The sequence below is a fragment of the Schistocerca cancellata genome, chromosome 4, assembly GCF_023864275.1.
Source record: "Schistocerca cancellata isolate TAMUIC-IGC-003103 chromosome 4, iqSchCanc2.1, whole genome shotgun sequence".
NCBI lineage: Eukaryota > Metazoa > Arthropoda > Insecta > Orthoptera > Acrididae > Schistocerca > Schistocerca cancellata.
This window is the reverse complement of record NC_064629.1, coordinates 683,023,310-683,051,244: the sequence shown is the minus strand read 5'-3', so window position 1 is coordinate 683,051,244 and position 27,935 is coordinate 683,023,310. Positions and strand designations below refer to the sequence as shown.

General features: G+C 38.5%; 1 protein-coding gene across 2 annotated transcripts in view; it reads right to left on the bottom strand.

Annotated features, from left to right (window-relative positions):
• Positions 1–7,539: 7,539 nt before the first annotated feature.
• Positions 7,540–27,935, bottom strand: part of LOC126184717 (L-threonine ammonia-lyase) — a 205,740-nt gene continuing 185,344 nt past the window's right edge. The window contains exons 9-10 of one of the 2 annotated variants that reach the window (XM_049927241.1): positions 14,419–14,644; positions 7,540–8,782 (exon numbers count right to left, since the gene is read on the bottom strand). In XM_049927241.1, coding sequence (XP_049783198.1) covers positions 8,660–8,782; positions 14,419–14,644 — 349 coding nt within the window. In that variant the 3' untranslated portion in view covers positions 7,540–8,659. The remainder of the gene's footprint in view (positions 8,783–14,418; positions 14,645–27,935) is intronic. The other variant, XM_049927240.1, reaches the window with a different exon arrangement.

Sequence of the window (27,935 nt, the reverse complement as noted above, 5' to 3'; positions counted from 1 at the left end):
TATCTCATAGAGCCTGCCACTGGAGTTTCTTGGCCATCTGCATAATGCTCTCTCATTTACTAATCATCCCATGACACACCACTCTTCTCTGGATCTCTTCTATTAATACAACTGACAACCAAGAATCAGTCAAACAAGTTTTTTTTTAAGCCAAATTATGGATGAATTGTTGTTGTTGTTGTTGTTGTGGTCTTCAGTCCTGAGACTGGTTTGATGCAGCTCTCCACGCTACTCTATCCTGTGCAAGCTTCTTCATCTCCCAGTACTTACTGCAACCTACATCCTTCTGAATCTGCTTAGTGTATTCACCTCTTGGTCTCCCTCTATGATTTTTACCCTCCACGCTGCCCTCCAATGCTAAATTTGTGATCCCTTGATGCCTCAGAACATGTCCTACCAACCGGTCCCTCCTTCTTGTCAAGTTGTGCCACAAACTCCTCTTCTCCCCAATTCTGTTCAATACCTCCTCATTAGTTATGTGATCTACCCATCTAATCTTCAGCATTCTTCTGTAGCACCACATTTCGAAAGCTTCTATTCTCTTCTTGTCCAAACTAGTTATCGTCCATGTTTCACTTCCATACATGGCTACACTCCATACAAATACTTTCAAAAACGACTTCCTGACACTTAAATCTATACTCGATGTTAACAAATTTCTCTTCTTCAGAAATGCTATCGTTGCCATTGCCAGTCTATATTTTATATCCTCTTTACTTCAACCATCATCAATTATTTTGCTTCCCAAATAGCAAAACTCCTTTACTACTTTAACCGTCTCATCTCCTAATCTAATTCCCTCAGCATCACCCGACTTAATTCGACTACATTCCATTATCCTCGTTTTGCTTTTGTTGATGTTCATCTTATATCCTCCTTTCAAGACACTGTCCATTCCGTTCAACTGCTCTTCCAAGTCCTTTGCTGTCTCTGACAGAATTACAATGTCATCGGCGAACCTCAAAGTTTTTATTTCTTCTCCATGGATTTTAATACCTACTCCGAATTTTTCTTTTGTTTCCTTTACTGCTTGCTCAATATACAGATTGAATAACATCGGGGAGAGGCTAAAACCCTGTCTCACTCCCTTCCCAACCACTGCTTCCCTTTCATGTCCCTCGACTCTTATAACTGCCATCTGGTTTCTGTACAAATTGTAAATAGGCTTTCGCTCCCTGTATTTTACCCCTGCCACCTTTAGAATTTGAAAGAGAGTATTCCAGTCAACATTGTCAAAAGCTTTCTCTAAGTCTACAAATGCTAGAAACGTAGGTTTGCCTTTCCTTAATCTTTCTTCTAAGATAAGTCGTAAGGTCAGTATTGCCTCACGTGTTCCAACATTTCTACGGAATCCAAACTGATTTTCCCCGAGGTCGGCCTCTACCAGTTTTTCCATTCATCTGTAAAGAATTTGTGTTAGTGTTTTGCAGCTGTGACTTATTAAACTTATAGTTCAGTAATTTTCACATCTGTCAACACCTGCTTTCTTTGGGCTCGGAATTATTATATTCTTCTTGAAGTCTGAGGGTATTTCGCCTGTCTCATACATCTTGCTCACCAGATGGTAGAGTTTTGTCAGGACTGGCTCTCCCAAGGCCGTCAGTAGTTCTAATGGAATGTTGTCTACATTTCCTTAATAATCTTCCAGTGACTCTCAGCCCAATATTTGCTTTTCCTCTACCTTTTTTTATGTGTTCATCCAAGTTAAGATCAATCTGGATCTTTAATTCTAGGTATTTGACAGTTGTTACTGTTACCAGTGACATATTTTCAATAATGTAACCAAACAGTAATGGACCTATTAACCCGTTTATTTGCAATACTTTACCAGCCACTGTACCAACTGCTGATCCACTGCAGATGTTCATCCAGTTTGCTACATTCTTCTCAAGTTGTGATATTGCTGTAGACAGCATTGTCATCTGCTAACAACTTCATGGAGTTTCTGACAGAAATTACTACTTTATATATGCTGTAAACAGTAGCAGCTCTATCACACTTCCTTGTTGTCCCCCAGAATTACCTTCATGTCTCTCATCTCATTCAGTTAAGAAGGATGTGTTGAGCTCTATCTGCTTATAAGTCCTACATCTAGTCACAAGTGTGGTTTGATACCTGATAATCTTATATTTTGTTCACTAAATAATAGAGCAGAATTGTTTTGAATGCCTTCTGGGAGTCAAGGAACATGACAATAATCTGGGCATTATTGTCTGTGTTTGTATCTCATGGATGATCAGAGTAAACTGAGTTCCAGAAGCTCTCTTAAAAATCCATATTGATTTTCATTCTCTAGAAATGTTATATGCATGAACATAAAATATTTCATAAATGTGTAAGAGATTGAAGACAGTGATATAGGCCTATAATTATGTCCATCTGTCTGACGACCCTTCTTGAAAATGGAAATGACCTGTACTTTTTCTCCAACCACTTCGACCTTTCTTTGCTCAAACACTCCATGATAAGCTGCTACTAGAAAGGGAGCAAGTTTGTTCCCATATTGTGTGTATAACTCTACAGGTATCACATCAGGTCCAGGCACCCTAGAACTGTCTAGCAATTTTAGTTGATTGTCTATTTCATTACCACTTTTCTCACTTCAACAGTGAAACAACAGGAAAGGAGCCAATTCAGTATTTTAACTCTTTGTCTATCATCTTATGTTTCATTTCCAGTATGATCACTGAGTGACTGAAAAGATTATTTCCATCTGTTTACTGACCTTATGCAAGACAAAATTATCTTAGGATTGTAGGTCACACCACTTGGCAAAATTTTACATTATAACTAATTGCATTTCTTTTCTTTCCGTCTAGTTTTTGCTTCTTTCTACTTTTGTCCATTAACAAGGCTTTGACTTGATGAATCTCTCTATGCTATCATATACACATTAATTTTTCAACATAACTATTTAACAATGGTAGGTGGTTTTCATTCTTCACTTCCTTACTTAGTTAATATTGGCTGAAAATGTTTTGTACAATACTTATGAATTTTATTGGTTTGTACTTAACTTCTTAATCCCCTGAGCTGAATATTTAGTATTGAGAGCTAAGGTACTCTGTAATTTAATAATGTATGGAAAGTTCTGGTTGAGAATTAGGAATTATTTAGGAACAAAGGAGACAACTCACTGAAAGGCAGAAGTGCTGCGCTGTCGATAGGTCCATAAACAAAAGATAGAGGGTGTGGTGAGGGGTGGAGAGGGGCAGGAGGTAGGGAGAGGGTTGGGCGGAAGTGTTTAGCAGCTCATGGGAGAGTGGGGAGCTGTATGTGAGCTAGCTAGGGTGCAGGTAGAGGGGTCAGGAGGCAGACAGCAGGGCACATGGTTTCACAGACAAAGCCGTGATACAGCAGCACACAACTAGCTGACATGAATTGCGTGGGGGTACTGAGGCAGGGGTTGGACACACACACACACACACACACACACACACACACACACACACACACACACACACATGATTCAGTGAGTGGGGAGGGGGGGGGAGGTCAGTGAGATACATTAGGTTTAGGCCATTGAAGTTATGGGAATGAAGGCTGCGCTCTAAGGATATCTCCCATCTGTGCAGCTCTGAAAAGCTTGTGGTGGTGGTGGGGATAATCCAGATGACATAGGTTATGAAGCAGCTATTGAAACCTTGCATGTTGTGTTCTGCTGCATGTTGTGCCACTGGGTGGTCCATCTTGTTCTTGGCAACAGCTTGGCAGTGGCCATTAATTCTAGCTGACAGCTGGTTGGTTATCATCAAAATGTAAAATGCTGTGCAGTGGTTGCAGCAGAGTTAGTATACAACATGGCTACTTTCATAGGTGGCCAGATCTCTGATGGGGTAGGATAAGCCTGTGATGTCACAGGAGTAGGTGGTCCTGGGTGAGTGGATGGGGCAGGTCTTCCATCTGTGTCTTCCACAAGGGTATGATCCCTGTGGCAAGGGACTAGGAGTGGGAGTGGCATAGGGATGGACTAGGAGGTTGTGAAGGTCAGGTGGGTGTTGGAACACCACTTTGGGAGGGAACAGAAGTATCTTGAGTAGGATGTCCCTCATTTCAGTGCATGATGATTGATAATCAAAGCCCAGACAAAGGATGTGGTTCAGTTGTTCCAGTCCCAGGTGATATTGGGTGACAAGGGGCTGCTTCTCTATGCTCATTTCTTGGGATGGATGCAAGAATCAGGGGTGTGTGGCAATATGGAAAGGGAGATGTGTTTGTGAATTAGGTTTGGAGGGTACTGCCTGTCTGTGAAGGGCTTTGTAAGGCCTTCAGCATACTGGGTGAGGGAGTTCTCATCATTGCAGATACATCTACCACTGGTACCCAGAGTGTATGGGAGGGATTTATTGGTGTGAAAGGGGTGGCAGCTGCCAAAGTGCGGGTACTGTTGGTGGTTGGTGGACTTGATGTGGACTGAGATGTGGAGAGGAGATCGACATCTAGGAATGTTGCACAATAAGTGGAGGAGGACCAGGTGAAGTGGATGATAGAGAAGGCATTAAGGTTGTGGATGAATGAGGATAAGGTGTCCTGACCTTGGGTCTAGATTATAAGGATGTCATCAATAAACCTGAACCAGACCAGGGGTTTCGGGTCTTTGGAAGCTAGGAATGTTTCCTCTACATGGCCCATGAAGAGGTTGGCATAGGATAGTCCCATGTAGGTGCCCATGGATGTGCTATAAATTTATTTGTATACCTTCCCTTCAAAGGTGAAGTAGTTATGAGTTAGGATGTGGGTGGTTAGTTGCACAAGGAATGAAGTGGTGGGTTTGGAATCTGCAGAGGTAGTGTTCAATCACAGCAAGGCCATGGGTATGAGTGGTGTTGGTGTATAAGGAGGTTGCATCAACAGTGATGAGTGGGGACCCAGAAGGTAAGAATGTGGAGATGGTGGAGAGCCAGTGCAGGAAGTGGTTGGTATCTTTAATGTAGGGGGCTAGGTTTTGGACAATTGGTTGCAGATGTTGGTCAACAAGGGCCAAGATTCTTTTGGTGGGGACACTGTAACCAGCCAGGAAGGGATGTCCAGGATTGCTAGGTTTGTGGATTTTGGGGAGCATGTAGAAGTTGGGTGTGTGGGCCGTTGTTGGGGTGAGTAGGGAGATGGATTCAGGGGAGAGGTTCTAGGAAGGGTCTGGGGATTTCAGCAGAGATTGGAGGTTATGTTGGACTTCTGGGATTATACTCACCAGGGGCCAGGGAAGAGCTGGAAGTCAACTGAGCATAATGTAGGGAGACAGGCATGAGCGTGTGTGTGTGTGTGTATGCGTGCATGTTTTTCCTACAAGCTTGAAAAAGGAAATTCATTACAAAAGCCAGCAAAGCTCTTTACTTTTTGTTTGTGGACCTATTGATGATGCAGCACTTTTGCCTTTCAGTGAGTTGTCTCCTTTATTCCTAAATAATTCCTAATTCTCAACCAGAACTTTCTATACAATATTACAATCCTAGTGGCTTCCTTCCATTCAAACCCTGTGTCGTCCGACCTTTGTTACTGTTTCCTCTATCTAGCCACCCTCTCTTGTCCATCCGTTTCTTTTTCTCTTACTTTCTTCCCTCCCACATTTATGACACACCTCGTAATGGTTGCGACACATGTGGTGGCATGGGACTTTTGTTACACTCTGTAGATGATGAATGTCATCATCTGCACCCTAGTTACCACGTACTGTGTACTAGTGCTTGGCAACCTCCCTCTGTGGGACTAAATAGTTCAATGGATACGTACTGAGACTAGAGATGTGGATTTCAGGTGGCATATATAACTGAATTTTACCGAAAATCATCTACTCTTGTTCCACCAACATCGTCACCTAGTACAATTTCACCAACTAAGAACAAAAAACAACACGTTTCATCAATGGAGTGGAGAAATTAAATACTTCAGGCATGTAAAATTCCTAGGGGTAGAACTTAATGATGACATGTAATGGAAAATATAGATTGATGAGACAATTCGAAAAGTACATATAATGAATGGCTCTAACACTCTGAAGAGCCAAAGAAACTGGTACACCTGCTTAATATCATGTAGAGTCCCCACAAGCATGCAGAAGTGCCACAGCACAACATGGCATGGACTCGACTAATGTCTGAAGTAATGCTGGAGGGAACTGACACTATGAATCCTGCAGGGCTGTCTATAAATTCCTAAGAGTATGAGGGGGTGTAGATCTCTTCTGAACAGCACATTGCAAGGCATCCCAGATATGCTCAATAATGTTCATGTCTGGGGAGTATGGCGACCAGCAGTGTTTAAACTCAGAAAAGATTTACTGTAGCAATTCTGGATGTGTGCTATGTCTCATTGTCCTGCTGAAATTGTCCAAGTCTGATGGAACACACAATGGACATGAATGGATGCAGATGATCAGACAGGATGCTTACATAAATGTCACCTGTCAGAGTTGTATCTGGATATATCAGGGATCCCTTATCACTACAACTGTACATGCCCCCCACCATTACAGAGCCTCCACCCACTTGAACAGTCCCCTGCTGACATGCAGGGTCCATGGATTCATGAGGATGTCTCCATACCCGTACACATCCATCCACTTGATACAATTTGAAACGAGACTCGTGTGACCAGGCAACATGTTTCCAGTCATCAACAGTCAAATGTTGGTGTTGATGGTCCCAGGAAAGGTGTAAAGCTTTGTGTCATGCAGTCATCAAGGGTACACAAGTGGGCCTTTGTCTTCGAAAGCATATATCAATGATGTTTTGATGAATGGTTCACATGCTGACACTTGTTGGTGGCCCAGGATTGAAATCTGCAGCAAGTAACAGAAGGGTTGCACTTCTGTCACATTGAATAATTCTCTTCAGTCATCATTGGTCATCTTTTTCCAGCTACAATGACATCAGAGATTTGATGTATTACCGGATTCTTGATATTCACATTACAATAATGAAATGGTTGTACGGGAAAATCCCCAGTTCATTGCTAACTTGGAGATGTTGTGTCCCATTGCTCGTGTGCCGTCTATAACACCATGTTCAAACTCAGTTAAATCTTGATAACCTGCTATTGTAGCAGCATTAACCAATCTAACAACTGTGCCAGATACTTGTTGTCTTATATAGACATTGCTGACCGCATTGCCGTATTGTGCCTGTATACATACCTCTGTATATGAATATGCATGCCTATACCAGTTTCTTTGGCACTTCAGTGTAATATTACATTCTTTTATGGGGTAAGTCCAGAGACAACAAACCCATCATCACATACAGGGCCAATGCGTGGTTTGCATCAGAGTACCATCACAAAAGATGGTGCTTTTGATCATAGCAAACTCAGACAGATGGAAATATTGTGGGGTTTTGCATCAAAACTGATTTTTAAATTCAACCAGTCATTACCTTACCTTAGTTAAGATACAAAGTTTATCCTAGAAATCTATAGAACACATCCTCCTGTGCCAAAAAGAGACAGACAATTAATGCGATTGGTTCTAATATCACTATTATTATTTATCACTAACTCACAATCATTCACTTGTCATTAATGAGGATAGATTCCATTTGGAGCATCTGTACAATTAAACAGCAGTAAATTACTGAAATATATAAGATTAATACATAGCTCATTGACTGAAAAATAGGCTTTAATAGTTGATTCAATTCAGTGCAGTACCTACTTAAATTTAAAAAAATGTTTGCACTAGTAATGACAGCACTATCTTGTTTAGCTATACATCTAGCCATTCTGCACATCTATTCCATGACATCAATGTAAATATTAATTAATTAAATACAGAGATCACAATCTTAGAACACTGTATTCTGAACTTTTTTCTAGTCTTTTCCAGTTACAAGGATTGTACTTCAGGAGGTAACACATTAAAGGTTATCATGGTCAGTACTAGAAAGTTTTCTCACTCAGTACAGCAGATGAAAATAGGTTGCTAATGCCATACTCTGCAGAGCATGTGAATATTGGTATCTGCAGCTAGTTATTGTGGGCCAAAACTGGGAATTATAATTAAAAGAGAAAGAATGCTGCTGGGGCTTCATTTCATTACTGAACATAATCAGTAGTTACAGAAATTAAATTAAATGAATTCAATTAATTGTTTTATATTGTTACCCTTTGTCTTCTTAATTTCATAAAATTGTGCCACGTTTGCTGGTACACATATGAAAAACTAGAAAATATCTCCAAATCCTCATAAAACACAAGTCTTTATTGACACTGATGAATCAGTAGCTGTCACACACATATATATGACACTATTAATTATAATGGAATTCACATAACACTTAATATTAAGATATGGATGAAGGAATTTATTTCACATGATCAACAATTCTTGGATACAATTTGTTTCCAGGCACATGCTGGTAGATCATAAATATGTTTTTTATTTCATTTAGTTTCAAAAGTGTGAATTTTAGGTAACTCTGTCTAGACATTCATGCAACAAACTGAAGAATATTGTTGTTGTGACTCACAGTTACACATCAAAATTATTTTTACTTTCAGTTTAATTTTGTGATTATGTTTCCTGCCAGGGTTAAGACTACTTGTTAAATAGTGTAGGTGCAAAAAGAAACTCTTGCAGTAATTAAGAAATATAACAGTACTCTGAAAGCAATACTCAAAACAAAAACAATTTAGCTGGTTTTTTTATGTCACTTGATGTACACTCCTATGGCTCTGGAAGTCCAGCTGTAGGTATATCACCGAACACCACCTTCTCATAATTCTTGTACAATGTTTCCCTTAGCTGGCTGGCATGTTGCATATCTCTGGTTTCACATACAACTTTCACCTGAAAGCAGAGCTTCTTTAAGCATTTCTTAAAATTTATTCATTCATTTAAACAAAATCATGTTCCATAAACCCCATATTGAAAGAAAGCTTGCAGGGATGTGGAATGAGGCAAGTTATACATTAACAGGCAGAAACAGTCTGTGCAAGTGATATAAAGCAGATCTGTACTAGCATCAAATTATAATTAATGTTAATCTACTCACATTGATAATTATGTAAATTACTTCTAGATTGCTGGATATATGTTTATGTATATTAGAAATTGCTACTTTGATAAAGATCACTGCTGCTCCTTGTATTTTAATACTTTTAGCTGCTGCTTTTATATGACACTTTGAACAAAGCATTTACCTAACTTCATACATACCACTATCACTGTCTATACACTATCAATGTCAATAACTTTTTAATATATACATTAGAATTTTGCAGAATTTTTAATACTGAGTGCAAATATTCTGATAAACTGGAAAAGAGTTGCTAATAAGGTAGATCTCCACTTTATTTTTGAATCTCTGTGTTCTTTCCACTCCCCCACAGGTGTCTACTGGTAACCCATTATAGACTTATGTGCCATAGTATAGAGCCCCATTCTAAACCCTGGATAGGGGCATATTGTCTAATGGGTATTATTTTCCTTCCAGTAATTTTGTTGTGAATTACACAGTTCATTTGAATTCATTCTTGATATCCTCTACAAATACCAGTGGGGAGTATATGTAGTGTCATATAAGTGTAAGAATCACCATGTCCCTGAAGAAGTCGTTGCAAGATGTTCAGTTAACAACATCACAGAGTATACATGCTTCTGTAGAATAAATGCTTTTTTATGTCAGTTGCATTGCCCCAGAAAATTATGCTATTACATCTGCAAGTCTACACTACTAGAAAGATTTATACATGCTAAGCAGGCAGAACTGAGTTATGTGTTAACTTATCTGCCTGCTGATGCCAACTCAGTTTATTATTCATCAGGATGCCTAGAATCTCAACACGTGAAGCCTCATTAAGCGTGTGCTCATTGGTATCTACTTGTGGTACATGAAATTCATTCTTAAATTTGTAACTGCATGATATGAATCTTTCTAACATCCAGGGTTAACATGATTGCTGTGAATCCATTGTAAGCCAGTTCCATTATTCTCCTGGAGATATTCAGGCCCCCTATTGATATACATTTGTCAAGAGAAAACAATACAATGTCCCATGCAAATTATTGATGTAGGTCAATAACATCAACAACAGGAGAAGAACAAGTGCCAAACCCTGTGGGAAACCATATTTAATGTTTCTCAACTCCAAATTTACTCTTATTTCCATCCTGTTATTTGCTGATGTAACACACTGCTTTTATGGTCAAAAGAAGGCTCCATCCATGCTAGGGGAATGTCTTTAATGCCATAGAATTTAATATCCCCTAGCATAATTTTATAATCCACACAATCATTAGTTCTGTCACAATTGAATTTGTGAGATCATATACTGCTCTCTCAATAGATAAGCCATTATTGAAGCCAAACTGAGTTGTTGTTAAAATTTTATTCTCAGAAAAATGGTTCATTATTTTGTTGTAAGCTTCCATTTCAAAAAATGCTGAGAACACAGGAAGGAAGGAGCTGTGTCTATCATTAAATGTCACTTCCTAGTCACCACATTTATAAATGAGTGTTACCACCACAAACTTCAGAATTTCAGATAATACACCTTGACTGGTTACCTCAAAGTCAGCATAAGATTTTTAGTAGTTTGATTTTATGTAACATGAAAATCTAAAGTGTAACTGCTCTTCATTAACATAATGTCTTTTGTTATCTCAGTAATAGGCATTACGGCAAAACTAATGTCTTGTGCTGAAGAATTCTATGTCTGTCTAAGTAAGTCTAATGGATCTGCTTTTGGCAGTCAATTTTTGTCATTGTGACATTAGGTATTGTTAAGAAAAATAAACTGACTTTAGTAGCAAATGTTTTGAAAGATTGTCTTTCTCACTCCTGCTATCATCAGAGGTTGAATATCATTTGCATTGTCAAATTTATTCTTCGGTAAGCTGCTTATTTTTCATCCAAATACTGTAATTGAGTCATCATTTACAATTATGTGAAAGTATACTTTCATCTTCTTAGTTAAACCTGACTGATGAGGATGCCTTACTATTGCTATCTGACCATCATTCTCAGCTATAAACCATTGGTTATGGAGTTCACATCTATTTCATGAATGACAGTTGGATTTAGAAATAGACTGTCATGTGCTTTTACAATATGTCATATTATAGTTGGTAATGCTCCTGTGGAGATCAAACCTACAACAGGTCTCTCTTGCCAATAAAAAACTGCTCTTATTATGTGATGAAGGAAATAAATCTGAGTGATAACAGCAGTTGTACTGAATTCAAGATACCACTAGTATTAAATTCTTCTTATTTCATCAAAATGTCATGGATCTAACTTTGAGCAACTGTTTGATGACATAAGTGATACCAATGCACAAAACAGTGCCCATGTATTATGTTTTAGTGCATGCATGGAAGGGTAAGAAATGAGTTGATGAAACTGCTTGGATGCAGTACAGTACAATACTATATCAGAAACAGAATTGAAAAGAGTGTCATAGTAATTTATGTTAAATATGATGTAATATTTAAGCCTATTGATGTAAACACTTATTTCAATAATGCCTCTAAAAGGCACAGCCATCTTAATCTGTTGCCCTTGATTTCCAAAACTAGATCAGTAGGCTATAACCACATAGTTCTTCCAGTTCATTCTTTTCTGTATTCTCCACTGCCCTGCCTCACTCCTTCAAAAATCTTTCTTAATATTTTCCTATCCCATCTTCTGAGGAATGCCTCTTCTGCCACAATCATTGTCCATGTTTCTGAGCCATGCACTACCATAGGCCTTAAAACCATTTGGTAGACAGTCACCTTCAATTTTCTGCTCAGGCTATGTGACCGAATAATCTTAATTAGGACCCAGTAAGCTCTGATTCCAATGGCAATGCTTGTATTTATTCATATACATCTACGTGATAACTCTTCAATTCACAATTAAGTTCCTGGCAGAGGGTTCATGAAAGCACCATCAAGTTATTTCTTTACCGTTCCACTCAGCATGCAGGAAAAATGGAAACTTAAATCTTTTTATTTTATTATGATGATCATTTCTCACTATGTAGGTTGGTGCATTTGGAGGATAAAGTTGTAATTGAAACTTCATGAGAAAATCCTGTAACAATGAAGAAGCCGTTGTTTTAATGATTGCTATCCCATTTTGCATATCATAATTGTAGCACTCTCTCCCTATATTTATGATAATATAAATAACAAGCTGCCCTTCTTTAAACTTTTTCAGTGTCCTCCATTTGTCCTATCCAATGTGGATCACACACCACACAGTGATACTCCACAAGAGGATGGACAAGCATAGTTTACGCAGTCTCTTTAGTAGACCTGAATTTTCTAGGTGTTCTGCCAATAAATCACAGTCTTTGGTTCACTTTCCCCACAATATTATCTATATGATCATTCAAAGTTATGTAATTCATAATTCTAATCCCTAAGTATTTAGTTGAATTCACAGTCTTTAGATTTGTGTGATATATGGTGTGATCCAAATTTAGTAGATTCCTTTCACTACTCATGAGGATGAATTCACACTTATTTTGATCCAGTTTCCACTTTTTGTACCATATAGGTATCTTGTCTAAATCATTTTGCAATTGTTTGTGATCATCTGACGATTTAAACAAGATGATATTGACAATATCATGTGTAAATAATCGAAGAGGGCTGCTCAGATTGTCTCACCAATCATTTATAAAGACCAGGAACAGCAGAGGACCTAAAACACTTCCTTGGTGAATACCAGATATTTCCTCTGTTTTACTCAATGACTTTCCATCAATTACTATGAACTGTGACCTTTCTATCAGAACATCATGAACCCAGTTGCACAACTGAGATGATACTCCATAAGCATGCAGTTTGGTTAGAGGTCGCTTCTGAGGAATGGAGTCAAAAGCCTTTTGTAAATCTAAAAATATGCAGTCAATTTGAATCCCATGTTCATAGCACTCATTAGTTCATAGGAATAAAGAGCTAGTAGTGTTTCAGAAGAAGAATATTTTCTGAATCTGTGTTGACTATTTGTCAAGAAATCTTTTTCTTTGGGGTAATTTGTAATGTTCAAATGCTCTATATGTTCCAAAACTTTACTGCAATTTCTTCAATTACATTGTTATCATTGGTTAAAAGCTCTCTCAAGTACTGGAATTTCTCACATCTCTCATAGTTGGCTCCATGCACCTCTCTTTAACAGGAGCAAAGAGATGCTGCATTTTGGTACCATTTACTTGAAGCCCCAACTGTTCTGCCTCCTTTTCTGTTCTGCCAAATCCTTCTTCCAGCTCTTTCAATCTTCTAGACAGGATAAAAACATCATCAGCATATGCTAGGTTTTGATTCATGTGGTTAAACTTGAGTAGTTAATGTAGCAGCATATTCAAACAGCTAGGCATCCTCATCATGATTTCTCAGTACATTATCTCTCTTGTCTTTTATTGTCAAGAATTTTGGCTTGTTCAAATTGAACAATCTATATCCTAACCATAACATTAGAAATTATATCTTAACCATAACATTAGAAATAAGTATGATCTGTACTGAGAAAAGCATGAGCTGAGTCCAGAATGGGGGTTAACTACTCTAGTACAAAGGTGTATAATCCCCATCCAGCCAAGATAAAATCCATCACTACTGACCTAAACAAGTTTAAAAAACATCTAAAACAGCACCTCCTTGAAAAAGTTTTCTGTTCCTCACAGAAATTTCATAATAATGTATAATCAGTGTCAATTATGATGTAACATGGTGTAAAATATTTAATTTTAATGTCATTGTTAACCCTTAATCTTTATAAATGGAACTATTTTATGTAGAAATGAAAGATACATTGTAAAAGTATGAGATATTGTACAGCCTTGTGATTTATTTGCCATTTATCTATAGAAAATGAGGCAGATAAAATAAATACAAAAAGAAAATCATAACAGGAGATCAAAATTATGATCTGTCTAACATGACAATAACTAACCATCTCACTGAGGCACTGTGCTCACATTTTGGATGAGTAGGTTGCAAATCCATGTCCATCCAAATCCAACCATGCAGATTTAGGTTTTCCTAAATCTCTCTAAACTGATAAACGTGAGTGCCAGAATGGGCCAATTTCATTTCTCATTCTTGTCCAGTCTGACCTATTGTTCACATGTAGTTACCTTATTGTCAATAGCATGTTAAATTCTTATTTTTTTCCTTCCTTTTGTGTGAATTTTGTGTTGTAAACTATGCTCCAAATGTAAAATTGTTGAAAATCAAAATTTTGTTAGTGATACGATGATATCTGTTTTGGTACAAGAACAGATAACATTCTGCCTGCAACTGATAACAGTTATTCTAGTTCTATTATAGGTCCATTTCTCATATCCACACATTACATTTTCCGTTCTTGAACTACGTAGATGGTTTCCTTTCCTATTATGACTGCTAAAAATTCTGGAATGCCTGCAATTAGTAAATATTCAAGTAATGTACTGATTTATTATTGCATAATAGTACCTGAATATTTTACTTACCACAACACTAAATATGTCAGACTTTATCCATGCTCTTTCATGTATTATGTCTTTTATGGATACACCAAGTTTGGCCATTATGCGGCACAGCTCTGCAATCCCTCCTGGACGATCAGTAACCGTTACAGAGAATTTCACTAGTCTGCCATCTGCTGCAAGACCTCTTTCCAGACAGCGGCCCAAAATGGTAGTATCAATATTTCCACCACATAGAAGTAATACAATTCTGGAAAATCATTTCACAATATAACATTTGCTAAAGCTCGAACATATTTAATTTAATATAATTTTTTGTGGTGTTTTAGAAATTAGTGACCTGATTAATGTTATAGTTTCCTTAGGGGTTGTAATTTTGAAACTTGTGTCCAATGGTGTTGCTCACAGTGTCTGCCGAACAAAACCTAAGGAAAATATTTCTGTTTGTTTACTGTGTTCAAAATATTTGCTGTCATTGCAATGAAGTAATCATTGAATTTGCTGGCAAATGACTTCAATTTGTCATCATTCCTGCCACAGCTATTTTTCAGTAACTCAAATCCATATACACTGCTCATGTTTAATAATGTTCAAAACTGGCTTTATTATTGGAATGTATTATTTTTTGTGTATAGTGCATTTTCATAACAAAAAATGGGACAATTTTACAGTCTGGTTGTAAAGGAGTTTGAACTTGTGAGGAAGTAAGTATTACTTCTCTCTCACAATGTATATGTAGGCTAACCATGAATACAAGGGAGCAGGATTTTCCCCCTGTTCTGTGCTGAAGCCATTACAGGCTACAACCCAGTAATGGCGGGTAGCAATTGGACAACACGTCACTGAGATCATTGTAATTAACCAATATTATAATATAGCTGATTGCATTGTCTGACAAAGAAAGAGAAGTACCCAGAAGATATGGCCAGATGTCAGCAGAACTTCACACACACACACACACACACACACACACACACACACACACACACAGAGCATCAGATGTTCAGTGTCACTGTGACTGGCATTAAGATGCCACAAACTCATGTGAGACATTGTTGTCAGTAACTGACAAAGTTTAAAATGAGCCTTGTCATGGGTTACCATTTGACTGGCTAGTCAAATGGTACTGTATCCAGATTTTTGAGTCACTCAAATGTGACAATGACCAAGTGTCAGACTGCACCAAGCATGTCATAGTCCCTTCACATCTGCACCTCCCATCCAAGAACAAGAAACACACTCTCTGCAACACTTGTCATCCTGCATGATTGCTTGGAGACTAGCAGCACACAGACTGGGGAATTACCATCCTAATGGCTGTGCGTGGAGTGGTGCTATGACCAGGAAGCATGGGCTACTGATGAATGGTGTTTCTCCATGTTCAGCAATGAATCATGGTTCTGCACTATACCAAATGACCATTACAGCAGAGCGTGGTGGCAACCTGGAGAGAGGCCCCATTCTTCCATCATTTTGGAGAGGTACAGCAATGTTACTCCTGACATCATGGTGTATGGAGCCATAGGACATCTTGCTTCATCTTGTGTTACCTCTCATGCAACAATAACATGGCGCCACATTTCAACAGAACAATGCTCATCCACATATGTCACATGTCCCTGTGAACAATCTGTGCGATGGTGAGGTACTCTAATGGCCAGCAAGACCCTCATATCTGCCCCCATACAGTATGTGGGATCACTTCAGACATCAGCTCCATCCCAGAGCCAGTATCAAGGTCAACAGGGATCAGTTTAAATTGTTGGGCAAGCTTGCCTCAGGAGAGGACACAATGGCTTTATGACAAACTTTCCAGCAAAATCTGTGCAATCATCCAGGTCAGAGGGGGTGCAACATCATACTGATAAGTGAGCTCATAATGCCATGTTCCTTGTAAATTTGACTCAATTTCATAATCACTGAAACAACATCACATACCCTCTCAACCTATGAAGTTTCATTTCGTTTCCTCATCCCCTTGTGAGTACTTCACTTTTTTTGTTAGGCAGCATGTGTTAATTTTATGTAATGCTGAGCTTGACTTCAGTTCATTCAGAAGTTTCCAATAAATCTAGTTTTTCAAGTCTGCATTCCAGTGAAAATGAAAGCCAAAAATTAAAAATTTAAATAGTGTGTGTAGTCAAGTATAAGATCATCATATTGAGGTCCTTGTTTAAATCTTCATTGTTTTCTGAATTAGTTCATGAAATTAACTAAACAACAATTGTTTTTTTGCCTTGTTTCACAAATTTTATTATTTTTATTGTACAACCTAGGTTTTGGGCTGTAAATTCATTTTAACTACATTACTGATACCAAAGACAATAAAGGAAAGATGAACATGGTGATAAGACAAAGATAAACCAATCAAGTTCTTAATGTATCAATCCCTGGCTTCATGTAACATTACTTCAATGACCATTTTTTTGACAAATTACATGCAGAATTACACAATTCAGCAACTACACTAACATGACCAAATATATTTAGGAATAAAATGTGAAATCTACAAGAGAACTTTATAAATTTACAACCTCTTTGGCATAACTTAGAAATTAGAAAATTCAGTGTCATATTTTGTATAAAAGATAATAAAGCTGCACCTGTTTTTGAGTTTATAGATGTAATACTTTAAGGTGTAGAGTTTGGTGAATAGGTCACTTTGGAAGTAAAAAAGTAAAGTAAAGTCATATGGCATGAATGGTTGTGAGACCCCAAAGGGCAGGTTCAACCATCTAACTGGAAAAGTCTTCCCTATCCTCTGCACCAGCAGGCATCTTTCTGGTATGAAGTATGAGAGCTGTGTACGTAAGTATATCTGTTAAGTGTGGAGTGTCTGTGGAGTTGGTGTCATGCTCATGTTGGATGATGATGAAATAAGGAAGAGGGTCATACATGGTGTCAGCACATAGCTTACTCCTCTTGAATAGCACCAAGGGAGCCTGGTGAGCTTATTGTCCCCATGTAACAGACAGATAACCATCATAATGTCATATGTCCTCACTTGATGATATTGCAAAGATGTGTGAAATTTAATCCAGGAGATTGGTGCAAAGACTGGTGATAAGAAACTTTATGGTACCACTTCTCCACCCTTTGTGGGCCAAATACTGGCAGTGAAAATGCCATCCACTACCAGGCTTCAAGACAGCTTACCCGCAAGTTGAGAGCAACTGCAGAGGTGTGTATTAGGTGGCTACTTTGAAAGTAAATGTCTACTATCAGCTCCATTTCCAAATCACAGTCTATATAATTATATGGGTAGAGGTACCAAGTTCATTCACCTTATCAGGAGAACAGTCATCTGTAGTACAAGACATTCACATTGGTTTAGAATCCTAACTGGCAAAGGTATCCAAAAATTTTTTGTTACAACCTATCCAGACAGGCAAGAGCACTAACATACCTTCTTCCAGAACATGACAATGCAATTGCAGCCCCAGATTGAACCCACATTGTGGATTAACAATGATGGCTGATGGTCTGGTCAGCCAGAAATGGCTTTTAGACAATTTACCACACTGAATTAGGTAAGTACTAGGCTGGTACCTGCATCCCACCACAAATACACACTACACTAACACTCAAAAAGTTATTACACATGAACATAAGATTTACACTGGTCACAGACATATGGGGTATACAGATTCATTCCTAGGTAGAGTGATGGCATCAAGAATAGCATCTGGCTGCAAGAGTCATCTGCAACTGCCAAAACCAATATATAATGATTCTAACTATGTAGAGATATATGAAAAGCAAAAGAAGAAAGAAGAAGAGTCAAAACTGAGGGTAGTTTAGTTATTCATCATCAAAAATAAAATAATGTCCCTTGGATGACTGTGTTTGAGAACCTGCAACTGTACTCAGGCTCGTTCACTACCTATTTTTCACGTGGCTCATCTGCAAAGGGAGTTGGTAGTGAACAGTTGCATTTTCACCCCTAATACTGAGTCATATATTGGCTAGTCTTTGAACAGCAGTGAACTGAATACACAATTGTCTATACCACAACCTTGCACAAAATGAGGTACACTTTACAAGTTCAAATTGAAACTTATTTATTAAAAAAAAAAACACTTCTAACTTTGTGGTTATGCATATTAAAGTTCACAAATAAATCCGATTTGGATAAATAATAATCTGTGCAATTCGCACACATGGCTTATTGTCTCGCACCTACACACCTTCATGTTGTTCCTTCACAGTTTATTCGCATACACTTGTGTCCATGCTTATACTCGTGGCACTTTGCCACTCTGAACTTACCACCACAATGGACAATGACCAAAGACCTCATATTTCTGCTCATATCCCCAGTCCTGAATCAGGTCACGTGACACTACATTAATCAAAATAATTCATAAACATGGCCACAATTCATTTACAATTTTTTATAAGATTTAAATACTTAAAGCTAAATACATTATATAATTTTACACACATTTATCACCACATAATTTTATAATTCGTTGCAATAAATAAATAAAAAAAAAAAAGACCACTATGCAACGGAACTATGATGCTCATCAAAACACAAAATAAGTATTTTCATGTCCATTTTGCATTACACTATTTTCACTCTGCATTTAATTGATAATTTTATTCTTAAGCTTGGAAAATTAAAATCAGAACTAATTTATGGCATGCTATCAGATTTACATAATTAGAAATAACACCAAGTTTTGGCACAGTTTCACCCTCTCCCTTCATTTAATGATATCTTTGCATGAAATATAAGACATACAAATACTTGTCTGGCACTACAAAGATTGAAACTGAAAGGCGTCTTCATAATAAAATAATTACTTACTTTGCAGTTGTTCTGAACATCTTTATAACTTAATTCTACTATGAAACATTTTGATTGAAGTACACCAGCCCAACATACTTCTGCTGCTGTGCTTTAAATTTAAATTACGGACTACTTGGAAGAGCTCCATATTATCCCTTGTTACCTTACAAACTGTATTATCCTGTATAAGACAATGTTAATGTACATTAGAGATTTATTGACTATATGAACATACTTTAAGGCCTATGGCTTTGTCCAACCTGCAGTATTTTCTTTTGTTATTAACTTTATCAGCTGTACGTATATTTGTCCTACAGGTCTCTCTATTGGACAAATCTACATTAAGAAAAGCTTAGTAAATTACCATCTATGTTTAATTTGACACTATTATTATCCCTCTTCAAGCAAATACATGGTGTTCCTTTTCTTTATGTTCAGTGCTAGCTGGGAACCCAATGTTGCTGGGTATGCATTTATTCCTTGACACTCTTTATGTACATCACCTCACACTCCCCTTCCCGTCTCTGTCCATCTGCTCTTTCTTCCTCTGTGCATCTCCTTCTGCTCACTCTGTATCCCCCTCATCCTGTCTAAGTCAATCTCCTTCTGCACCCTCTTTCTGTCTAACTCTTCCTCCCTCTTTGTCTGTCCACTTCCGTCCCCCCCACTCTCCCTCTGTCCAACTCCTCCCCCATATCTGTGTCCATCTCTTCCTTCCCCTCTCTGTCTGTTCAACTCTTCCTCCTCCCCACCCCCTCCTTTCTCCATATTATCACCCTCACCCCCATAGGAGGGTGCTGGTTCTTACCCCAACAATATTTCTTTCCAGACAGTAAGTAGCATGTGTACAAACTTTCGTTGAAATCGATCCAGGGGATTATATGGAGATTTTTACCAATGTTTTTTCCCACATATTCATATGTCACATGTATTTAACATATTTCACATGATGATGATGAGGTCCCATACTCCGAGGAGTGTAGGGAACGATGTGGGAGACCCGCACCACTGTACTAGGCAAGGTCCTAGTGGAGGTGGTTTGCCATTGCCTTCCTCCGACACGCATATTTCACCTGTATCTCTAGTAAATTTTGCATTGTAGTTTCATTTTCATGCAGCTCAATGTTTACGACATCATGTTCCCTGAACTATGTGTCATACAATGGTATAATTTTGCAGGTACATCCAGTGATATACATGAACACTGGCTGTGAAATAGAGTTAGTAGGAAAGAAGTCAAATTAAAACATTATGCATGATAGAGCAGCTTTTCATGGATTTCAGTGTTTATGATGTCATATCTTCTGAACTGTGTGTCGCACAGTGATACATACACTGAGGTGACAAATGTCATGGGATACCTCCTAATAACATGCTGGACCTCCTTTTGGCTGGTATAATGAAGCAACTCAACATGGTATGGACTCCAACAAGTCGTTGAAAGTTCCTTGCACAAATATTGAGCCACGCTGCCTCCATAGTCACCCATAATTCTGAAAGTGTTGCACAGTGCAGGATTTTGTGCATGAACTGACTTCTCAATTATGTGCTATAAATGTTTGATGGGATTCATATTGGATGATCTGGGTGGCTAAATTGTTCACTTGAACTGTCCAGAACGTTCTTCAAACCAATTGCAAACAACTGTGGCCTAGTGACATGCTGCATTGTCATCCATAAAAATTCCAAAGTTGTTTGTAGCAAATGGTCTCCAAGTAGCTGAACATAACTGTTGCCAGTCAAAGATTGATTCAGTTGACGTGACCCGACTCAGGACTGGGGATATGAGTGGGAATATGAGGTCTTTGGTCATTGTCCACTGTGGTGGTAAGTTCGGAGCGGCAAAGTGCCGCGAGTGTAAGCATGGACGCCAGTGTATGCGAATAAACTGTGAAGGAACAACATGAAAGTGTGATTCAGTTGGACTAGAGGGGCCAGTCCATTCCATTTAAACCAGCTCACACCACTATGGAGCCACTACCAGCATGTACAGTGCCTTGTTGACAACTTGAGTCCATAGCTTCATTAGGTCTGCACTCGAACCATACCATCAGCTCTTACCAACTGAAACTGGGACTCATCCAACCAGCCCACAGTTTTTCAGTCATCTGCACTGCAGTTAATGTCCTGCTGCCAGGATATTCACTCACATTGGTCATCTGCTGCCATAGCTCATTAATGCCAAATTTCATTGCATTGTCCTAACAGATATGTTTGTCATATGTCCCACATTGATTTCTGTGGTTATTTTATGCAGTGTTGCTTATCTGTTAGCTCTGACAACTCTAAGCAAATGCTGCTGCTCTCAGTTATTAAGTTGTCCATGGTGAGAGGTTATCCCTGAAATGTAGTGTTCTCAGCACACTCCCGACATTGTGGATCTTGTAATAATGAATTCCTTAATGATTTCCAAAGTGGAATGTCCCATGTGTGTAGCCCCAACTACCATTCCATGGTCACAGTCTGTTAATTCCCATCATGCAGGCATAATCATGTCAGAAACCTCTTCACATGAATCACCTGAGTACAAATGACAGCTCTGCCCATGCAATGCCCTTTTATATCTTGTGTATGCAATGCTGCCACCATCTGTATATATGCGTATCAATATCCCATTACTTTTGTCACCTCAGTGTACATTGCAGCTACATTCAGCGGCATATGTGAATACCATCTGCAAAATGTGTTGTAAATAGAAGTAGTATTAAAAAAATAATAAATTAAAACATAATGTCTGATGCTGAAGTTTTACTGCTTGAACAGCGAAAATGTGGTAAGCAATAAACTTTTCCATTTTGTCATTTTGTGGGAGGTGTGGACAAGAAAACATCTTGTAAGGGTTTGAAATTATGTGTAAAGTTGTCTGCAAATCACAAAGTGCTCTCATTCTCAAATACTTGACAAATAGAGTCTGCCTATTTGTGTGTTGTGAGCTACACTTTTTTTCACTCCCACCTCATTGATAGTTAGATGGTTATTACCACCACAGTGCTTCTTTTCAGACAGTATGATATGTGTACCAAAGTTGGTTGAAACTGAACCAGTGGTTTAGGAGAAGATGTGGAACATACATACATACATACAGTATATACATACACACACACACACATGTTCAGAAAAAAAAGAATGCCTTGAACGACTAGAGATAGGACATTAAAATTCACAGGACATGTACATTAGTACATTCTGTAGAAATGATTATCATTTGAACCACGTTGGCCCATGGAGTCTAGGTCAACATCGATATCACAGCGCAATGCCACCAACCGGTACGAAGTGCCTACAGCTCTTATTGTCACTATGAATCAAACATAATGGATCAGTGTGACTTGAGCAAGCATGCAGGATGCCTCACAGATGTATGCATGAACCATACCATCAAATCAGTGAGTTTGAAAGAGGTTACATTATTGACATGAGAGAATGTAATGTATCCATCTGGGAAATTTCTGCTCCTGTGAAACAAAGGGTTTCAGCAGGGCAAAGGGTATATGCAGAATGCCTCAGGGAAGACCATAGAACATGACAAGATGGGCCAGATCACACCACCCAGACCACCCATGGAGAAGATTGTCATCTCATCTGAATGGCATCGCAGGACAGAACTGCACCTGCCTCAGCTCTGGTGCAACAGTGGAACAGTGTAACACATTGTACACTATAAGAGGTTACAGTCCATTGCCATTAATTATGGCACAGGTTACAAGTGCTTTGTCCACTTATCTGCCTACTTTTGATGAATGCGCAGAAACATGCTAGATGACAGTGCTGCATGGAGCAACATCACTGGGGACAGGAATGGCATCAGATAGTGTTTTCAGATGAACCCAGGTGTCTGTCTGTCTGAAAACAATGGCTGCAGTTTGATTCACCACAGACAAGGGGAATGGCATCAGAGGCATTGCATTCGCACAAGACATACAGCACCAACTCGAGGCCACATGGCACACTTAGAATCCTCAACTTTATAACAGATCATTACAATGAATCCAATTATTATTTTTAGTTATTAAAGTATAGTTCTTGTCTGAAGATTAGAAATTGTGTGTCCATATTTTGCACATATGATCTGCAAAACAATAACTTCATTTTAAAAGCTAACAAGAGAAGTACCCCAGCTCAAATTGATAAAACCAAATAAAATTATTTAGAAAGATGGAGATTCTGCATCTTTATGCAAACAGTGTCTGAAGGTTATCAAAAATGTGTGCGAAATCTTATGGGACTTAGCTGCTAAGGTCATCAGTCCCTACGCTTACACACTACTTAACCTAAATTATCCTAAGGACGAACACACACACCCATGCCCGAGGGAGGACTTGAACCTCCAACGGGAACAGCCGCACAGTCCATGAAGGTTATCAAATCTAAAGACTAACAGAAGCACAAGTTGCTGAAGAAGCAGTACCATGTACACTCATGTTCAGAAAAAAACAGAATACCTTTAATGATTAGAGATAGGACGTTCATATTCGCAGGACATGCACATTAGTATGTTCTGCAGGAATGATTAACATTTGAACCATGTCAACTTGTGGGTTCAAGATCAATATCAATATTGCAGTGCAATACCACCTACTGGTAAAATGTGATTGTGGCTCTCTTTGTCAATATAAACCCAAGGTATGAATCAGTGTGACTTGAGCAGACATACACATGAACCGTACTGTCAAATCAGTGGGTTTGAAAGAGGATGCAGTATTGGCATGAAACAATGTGATGCATCCATGTGGGAGACCACCACCTGAGAAGATCGACACCTCATCCTAATAGCATTGCAAGACAGATCTGCGTCCTCCTCAGCTCTGGTGCAACAGTGCAACACATCGTACACTATCAGGGGTGACCACCCATTGCCATTCATTACAGCATGGGTTACGTGTGCAGAAACATGCTAGACAGCAATGGTGGATGGGATCACGCCACTGGGGACAAGAAAGACATCAGACAGTGTCTTTGGACGAATCCAGATTCTGTGTATTTGAAAATGATGACCACCTTTTTCTTCACCACAGACAAGGGGAGCGGCATCAGAGTGATTGCATTTGCGAAAGGCATACAGCGCCAACTTAAGGCCTTATGGTGTAGGGTGCTACTGGGTACAACCATAAATCACAGTTGGTGTGTGTCCAGGGCACTGTGACCAGTGTGACCTATGTGAATGACATCCTATGACCTGGAGCCATATTCTTTCTGCACAACAGCCTAGACGGCATTTTTCAGCAAGACAATGCATGACCACATGTTGCTGCACAAACATGTGGCTTCTCAGTATCTCAGGATGTCAATCTTTTGGTCTGGTCTACCAGATCACCAGATCTGTCAGCAATCAAAAATGTGTGGTATATGGTGAAATGACATGTGCAGCACTGTGATCCAACACCAACCACCACAGATAAACTTTGGAACCAGGTGAATGCAGCATGAATACAACAGGATACCATTTGTGCCTTATACTAATTGATGCCATCACACATGGGACAGGCTATCAGCCGGCCGGGGTGGCCGAGCGGTTCTAGGCGCTACAGTCTGGAACCGCGCGACCGCTAGAGTCACAGGTTCGAATCCTGCCTTGGGAATGGATGTGTGTGAAATCCTTAGGTTAGTTAGGTTTAAGTAGTTCTAAGTTCTAGGGGACTGATGACCTTAGAAGTTAAGTCCCATAGTGCTCAGAGCCATTTGAACCATTTGAACAAGTTATCAGGGCCTGTGGTGGACCACATACCTATTGGGCAACAGGACACATTCTGAAATAAGGTGACTGAAATGATAATCATTTCTACAGAACATACTAATGTACATGTCCTGTGAATATCAACATCCTATCTCTAGTCATTCAAGGTGCTCCATTTTTTTGAACATTACTGTACATACTCTTTTATAATATGTATGGATGGATGTATGAATTAGTTTATTGCATATTGACCAACTGCGATCATCATTCAGAATTTTATTTGCTTTTTATAGCAGGAATTCTGGCACGTAACACGTTGTTATCAGCAAAGGGAATTTTTTCCCATATCTAGTGCTGCACAGGAAGTGTTTGATTTAAACTGGTGAAAAAAATGTGTTTCACCATGGTCATGACCAGGACAATGTTTGTTTTGTTTTCTGATTGAAGACATGATATTCAGTACCCTTTTGACAAGGATAAATTGCTACATGGAGGCATCTGTGTACTCGAGGTAAAAATAAACCTGCATTCTCTGTGAAGTTCAGTTGAGTGTGCCGTGTCTTGTATCATGGATAAGACTCTGTGACTTGTGTACAGTGTTCAGTCTATTAACATGCCTTGTGGGTCATTTTAAGTTTAGAGCATGTACATTGTTACCCTATGGCAAGTAGGACTGTCAGTGTGGGAAATTGGCCACGAAATTGGGGTACAACACAGTGATATAGTTCAAACATTCACCCACTATTGTGACAGACAAAACACTGAAGATCTGCTTTTTGTGCTTTATTATTGTCAGCAACAACCACTGATGACTGCTACCTACAAATTATGGCTTTAAATGGAGTTAGGTAAATTTCCATTACTGTAGCAATCAATACTGATGTTTTTAAAGCTCTCTAACTTAAATATAACTTACATCTGAATTACGTGATTCATGTGATGATATGTAAGTAATTATTTTACTCAGGTTGTGTTGGAATTAATAAAAGCATTTCTCCTGACCTACTGTCATGTATAATGTGTGTCTAAACAGGGCCTATGAGAAGTAAGGGCTAAAAAATGAACTTGTGATGTCACACTAGTCAGCTTGTCCACCACACTTTGTGAACTCTCAGTTCCATGCAAGGCCCACAGGAAATCAATATGCAGTTGAATAGGTACCCACTAAGGATTTTAACTTTGTCATGTACAATTGAGAGCTTTTATGCAATTAAACACACAAACTTGTCTGAAATAGTTACTCACTCCCTGCCAGAAATGGCTGCTGGCACTCTTAAGACCTGCAGTGTCACCTGTGTGATGTTCATGCCATGGCCTGTCTTTCTTGTTGGCCTCGGTTTAACATAGAGTAATAAAGTTTCATCACCACTACATTTATTTTAAAATAAAGGAAGCAATTACAACAAAAGGGTGAACTAATGATCCAAATGACACCATATTTATTTTATACTGTTTATTAAATAAGTAATGTGATATCAATATGTTGTAATAATCAATTAAAAATGTTTTGTTTTGTATATTTATCCAATATTTATTAACAGTATTATACTTTCACATTTGTCTTTAGTGCATTTTCCAGTTGCTTAAACTGTGCAGCCATCTGGGACTTACACAATGAGCACACTGGTAAAAGGAACACCTCTTTCTTGAAATACGTTTGTGGCTCTGTGCATATGTATCACGTTTTGTACCCATTTAGTAAATGGGGATCAGTGGTGTTTCTCTGTGACTGCTTTATAAACTGATGGGCCTAGTAATTACCAAGTTACAAGTTTTATGTGACAAATATCTAAGTATAAACAAAAACATAACCTTAAACTGATGGAAAATGACATTATAAGAGTTAGAAAACTCAAAGGCATTGAGAACCAGGGAACCTGGAAATTTCAAGTGCATATTACCTTAACTTCCATGGGAGGTTGGTATATTGTCATTAAAGCAATGCGTCATGACATGAACACTGCAGCAGTACAAGCATATGAAAAGCATCTCACAGTATGGAAAAAGATGGAAAATCCAGCTCAGGAAATTACTTGAATGTCAATTGAGGAGAAGGCACTCCTACACATTTTAACTGTGAATACAGCCATGTGGAACAAACTTCTTTCAGTTTATGGACAGGAAAATAATGTAAGCATACATTGATTCCCACAGCAATTGTACAATTTAAAAAAGAATGTTTCAAGTGACATGGCTACATATATTTTGCAGTTAGAAGACCTTGTGCATCACTTGAGGAATCAAGGAGAAAATATTTTGAACTCTGTTGTGATCACAAAACTGTTAATGACATTACCAATGAACAGTTATCATTCCCTGAATGCATGAGAGTGAACACAGCAGATAAAAAACAGAGGAACAAGCATTTTAAGAATAGCCCCCAACTTGAAGATAAAAATTCAAGAAAACCAGGTAAATGCAGTGGCTGTGACAGGACATCCCGAGCATGGCTGATCATGGAGCTCTGTTTCTGTATTTCCTGAGGCTGTAACTTTCCTTCCCCATCACCCAACTGTACTCCAATCAACTGCAGCATCACCATACACTGCACACAAATGTTTATGGATGTTCACCACAGTTTCTTTTTCTGCACACAAGAATTCAATAACAGCATGCTGCTTGTAACGTGAATCATATGTAGACGCCATTTTGACACTGTACTATGGCTCTGCCATCTGCCAGAATGGTTCGAAACTTCACCAGCACACAGAACATCAAATGTGAATCACCAACAATGATGTTTGTCTATGTATATTAATGGCTTTTTAAAGAAAATGTGGGGCATTACTTATTGAACAACCCTGGTAATAGAAACCAGTATGTTGTCCTTGATGGTGAATGTTCATCAGAGACAAGGGTATCATCATGAGTGTTCCAAGGAAGTGTGATAGGATCATTCTTATTCTCTATATACATAAATGATCTAACAGACAGTGTGAACAGCAATCTACAACTATTTGCAAATGATGCTGTGTGGTGTATGGAAAAGTGTCTTTGTTTACTGACTGTACGTGGATACAAGATGATTTAGACAAAATTTTTAGTTGGTGTGATGAATGGTAGCTTGTTCTA